The sequence below is a fragment of the Galeopterus variegatus genome, unplaced genomic scaffold (assembly GCF_000696425.1).
Source record: "Galeopterus variegatus unplaced genomic scaffold, G_variegatus-3.0.2 Scaffold10595, whole genome shotgun sequence".
Classification (NCBI taxonomy): Eukaryota; Metazoa; Chordata; class Mammalia; order Dermoptera; family Cynocephalidae; genus Galeopterus; species Galeopterus variegatus.
In genome coordinates this window covers 1-4,841 of record NW_007736706.1, presented here as the reverse complement: position 1 = coordinate 4,841, position 4,841 = coordinate 1, and the positions used below count along the sequence as shown (strand labels likewise).

Here is a 4,841-nt window from a genome sequence, read left to right as displayed (position 1 = left end):
GCTCACTGGCTGAGCGAGGCGCAGGGGCAACACCGAGGGTTGCGATCCCGTTGCCGGTCCCGGTCAGGTACGGGGGAGACACTGAGGGTTGCGAACTGTTGCCGGACACGGAAAAAGACAAAAAAAAAAAAAATAAGGTTTGGGGGAAACTATTCCAGTTCCTTCCATTCTTCATTTAAATTCCTGATTCCTCATTTGCACTCAAGCTCTTTAACTCCATTAGAATTGGGGTGCTATAATAATGAGGTGGAGCATTTTTACAGAAGTAGATTCCCCAGGTTCTAGGCGGAAGACCCGCCCCCATCCTGAGCAGCTTCCGGTTCCGGGTACCTCGCAGGCCTTGATGTGCTCGCTCTGCCATTCTTCCCGGATCTTATCCAGCATGTTGACGTGCAGCATGTACATTTACAGAAGTAGATTCCCCAGGTTCTAGGCGGAAGACCCGCCCCCATCCTGAGCAGCTTCCAGTTCCGGGTACCTCGCAGGCCTTGATGTGCTCGCTCTGCCATTCTTCCCGGATCTTATCCAGCATGTTGACGTGCAGCATGTACGCTTTGTCTGCAATGGAAGGGAGGGGCCTGGGTTCAGAAGTTAGAGAGGAGGGTGACTCGCCGACCCACCCCACAGGCTCATCTCAGATGGCAAAAGGAACTCGTCAGAGTTGCGCTGAGCTCGCAAGGCCGCGAGGAGCTGTGAACATTGGAAGGACTTAATTACACTCTCACCCTCATAATATCTTTGTGAAATAAGCAAAGGAGGGTATCACTTCGTTTTTGAACATTGATCCAAGCACTGAGCAACAAACGCTCCAGGAACAAGTGACAGCTGAAGAGGAACCTCAGCCGGAGTTTTCTTTGTCTAATCCCGCTCAGTAGCTCCCGTCGCTTTTCACGTTCAGGAAAATTATCCAGTGAGGGATGCAGAGAATAGAACTAACACGAGCCCTAAAGGGGCACCGAGCTACTTTAGTTTTGGATTTAGAGACCTCTTAAGTGACTGTGGTCACAAGAGGCTTGTTCTGCAGGATATTCTGGGAATGAGAAGCCTTGCAAACACTTGGTTTGTGTTTTAGATTTTGATGATGTCAAGGCCTTGCAACTTGTCTGTTTCTTTCACAGCAGACAAAGGCTACCAGGGCTGAAAAGGGCTTTTAGACAGATGTCTCCAATAAATCACAGCTGAGCATCTGATTACAAAGTAGCTACCACGAGACTCCACTGCTACCATTCGCTCACATGTAAGGCAGCAAGACCTAAGCAGGCAGCAGCCAAACACTGCTGACTCGTTTGCTTCCTCCCACTTTCTGGGATTCAGATATGCACCCCCCTTCCTCCTTCCACTCCCTTCCTCCTTCCACTCCCTTCCTCCTTCCTCTCCTTTCCCCTCTCCTCTCCCTTCCTCCCTCCCTTCATTCCACCCTTCTTCTCTTCTGATATCTTGTTAATCCTATTGTACATCCATGTATTATTTTTGCAAGGTATATAAAACTGCCTTTCTCAGAGACACATTTAGGATCATGTAAACCCCACCACCAACCCTCCCCTATCCATAGGAGCGGCCTCCTCACCAGAGTCCTCTACTGCAGTCTTTGAAGTTGCCAGTTTCACAAAAAGCTGTGAAAACAGAAAAGAAGAAGAATCGGAAATGCTGGGCCAGGATTTCGCAGGCAAAACATTTAAAAGCAATGACTATGAAGAGATAAGGTCTAGTCCAAGTCCTACCTACATTTCTTCCATGAACAAATCATTCAACTTGCCCTCTGATCTTATCACTATCTGTAAATATCCATAAAGCATCTTGCCCCACTTCTTCCTAAAGACATCTCTGCCCTCTGGTTGCTGAAATCTTATACCCAGATCTTACAAAATTAAATTTACAATTTACCCAAGAAAGAGGCAACCTGGCTATAAAGAATACATGAGCCAAGTTTTGAAGAAATGGTGAAAAAAATCAGAAAAACCCACCTCCAGCCTCTTATGACCTCTCGCCCTCCCCCATGGCTGTGCTACTCTCTAGTTCTTCCCCAAACCCCAAAAATGTGACAAGGGTTTTTCTGGTTCAGAGGACCCGAAGATATTGCCAGGATCTTAGGGAACAGGTCTATTTTTTATTAAGATTCCTAATTGGCTTTAACCTGATATATGTAAATCTCAGACTGTTCAGGTTGTCAGCCCTCCTAGGTACCTTTTCTTGTTGCTTCGGGTTTACCAGGTTGGCGGTCCGGTTGACAGCTTGTTCTGCCTCGTCTTTGTCTCGGCATTTCTGCTCATAGTTCTTCTTTGCCTTTGTTGTTATGAACAAAGAGAACCCCATCAGGTGAGCAGAGTGTAACCCTGCAAAGCAGCCACTCTAGCCCACCAAGCCCAGCACAGAACAGGGCACTCTGATTAGTGCTGTGAGCATCACTAGACTGTGGGATCCATGGTAAGATGCTGTGTCTTACCAATCTTTGAAAGGTCTCTCTATCTCTAGCCCTTTTCCAGATTATGCACATAGTGTAACCTGACCAAGGAGGTAGTGACTCCTATATATATATAAAACTCCAAGATGTGTAATCCAAATTTTTGAAACATTCATAATCCTCAGAATTTATGTGCAATTGTGCAGTCATTAGTACCAACTCACACTAATTCTAATTATGCGTCAATATTCTGATATGCTTCACCATAGCATGTGGACAGTGGGGAGGGCACCAGTGTCACCATTGCTTTTGCTTATGCATGGCCATGTTTCTTTTTGATTTAAAGATTTCTGTTTTATTTAGCTTAAAAGTAGGCCATGGTCTATCCTGTGCTACCATTACCACCAATGTTATAGAAACAGTTCACAAACTATAATCATTAGTGAATCAAATAAATAATTTTCTGTTTCAACTATTGAAGCAAAGACTTAACTTGTGCAAACAAAGCAAAGCTGTGAATCAAGCAGTTAGTTAATAAATAAGAATGGTTTAAAAAAATGCTTGACTGGGGTTGGCCCGGTGGCAAAGCTGTGAATCAAGCAGTTAGTTAATAAATAAGAATGGTTTAAAAAAATGCTTGACTGGGGCCGGCCCGGTGGCGCACTGCGATAGTGCACCGCTTGGGAAGCACGGCGGCGCTCCCGCCGAGGGTTCGGATCCCACGTACAGACCGGTTCCCGCTCACTGGCTGAGCGAGGCGCGGGAGCAACACCGAGGGTTGCGATCCGTTGCCGGTCCCGGTCCGGTACAGGGGCAACACTGAGGGTTGCAATCCGTTGCCGGACACGGAAAAAAGACAAAAAAAAAAAAATGCTTGACTAAGAATGAAGACCTCCCTCTGAGTCCTTGTTTGCCTGGTTTCTCTAAGGCTGTGTGCAAACCAGAGATTAATGGCTGGAGCTGGAGGGCCTAGGTTTGAATCCCAGCCCCACTATTGTCTATGTCTTCTTGCACAAATTAATTAGCCTCTCTGTGTCTCAGTTTCACTATCTGTAAAGTGGGGATTTTATATATAAATATATGGAAGGGTACTTCAAAAAGTTCACAGGAAAATAGAACTAAAAGATAATATGAGTCTTTCCATGAACTGATCTTTTAAAGTACCTTCGTATAACATATACTTATTCTCAAACATGTTTGAAAATAAAAGTGGATATAAACTATACTTCTAAAGTTATTGCATAACTATAAACAAATTGTGTTTATAAATAAAATTCAAACCCACAAAACCAATAAAATTCAAATTAATAATAATAAAAAAAGAATGAAGACTCCTTTGCAGAGATGGTTTGTACTCATCAAATACTTCATGTGCTTCCCTGCATTTCTCAGTATCCCCTGCAATTCAGTTGTTGTTAGCCTTTCAGTAAACAGGCTTACAATTCTCTCTCTATGCTACACACACATAGAAATATAAGTTCATAATTTTTCATAATTGGAAGAACATAAGACAGTCATGCAACAACATTAATGTAACAATTCTTTATTTATGCAACAATATGTTAGAGACATTTCTCTGTATCAAGCATGATCTCTGTAGCTCAACAGTTTTAGTGATTGTAAATACACACACATCTATATTTCATATATGTATATATGCCATAATTTTATTAATCAGCTGTCTATTGGTGGACAGTTATTTTGTTTCCCATTTTTTTCTAACATAAAAATATTCTGATTTTATTTTGAGTAATGTGAATTATCTACACAGGACAAATTCCTAGATTTGTAATTGTCTAGCAAAAGGGTATATATACATCAGACTTCCCTCCGAAATGTTTGCACCAGTTTATGCTCCTACCAATAGTATATGAGAGTATCTGTTTCCTTAGGGTCTGGCCAACATCAAGCTTAGTCAATATTTTTAATATTTTCTAATACTAAGGTAAAACTTAGCATATTGTTGTTTTATTTAGATGTCTTTTATTATTACTAAAGTGGTATATCCTTTCTACTTCATGTCTTTTACTTTTCAATTGAAGCATTCTTCATTTTAATTGAACACTAACCAGCTATAAGCTATATAAACCAGAAACGTTTTTCCCAGTTTGTCATCTATCATGGAACTATGTATAAGGTGATAATATCTTTTACTATCGAGAAGTCTTAAATTTTAATGTTGTCAAAGCTATCAATTTTTCTCTGTATTCTTTTATTTTTTAATATGGCATGTTAAACAGTTTTTCTCTGTTGCAACATAGTCATCATAATTATATTTTTATTTTATTTTTTTTTTATTTAATGTTAAACAGTTTTTCTCTGTTGCAACATAGTCATCATAATTATATTTTTATTTTATTTTTATTTTTATTTTTTTTATTTATTTTTTTTGTTGTTAAATTTTTATTTTGTCAATATACACTGTATATGATTATTATGG

General features: G+C 40.7%; 1 protein-coding gene across 1 annotated transcript in view; it reads right to left on the bottom strand.

Annotated features, from left to right (window-relative positions):
* Positions 1-2,313, bottom strand: part of PSTPIP2 (proline-serine-threonine phosphatase interacting protein 2) — a 13,563-nt gene extending 11,250 nt beyond the window's left edge. Inside the window, exons 1-3 of the mRNA XM_008594338.1 lie at positions 2,185-2,313; positions 1,568-1,613; positions 479-558 (exon numbers count right to left, since the gene is read on the bottom strand). Of these exons, the coding sequence (XP_008592560.1) occupies positions 479-558; positions 1,568-1,613; positions 2,185-2,313 (255 nt within the window). The remainder of the gene's footprint in view (positions 1-478; positions 559-1,567; positions 1,614-2,184) is intronic.
* Between the last annotated feature and the right edge of the window lie 2,528 nt (positions 2,314-4,841).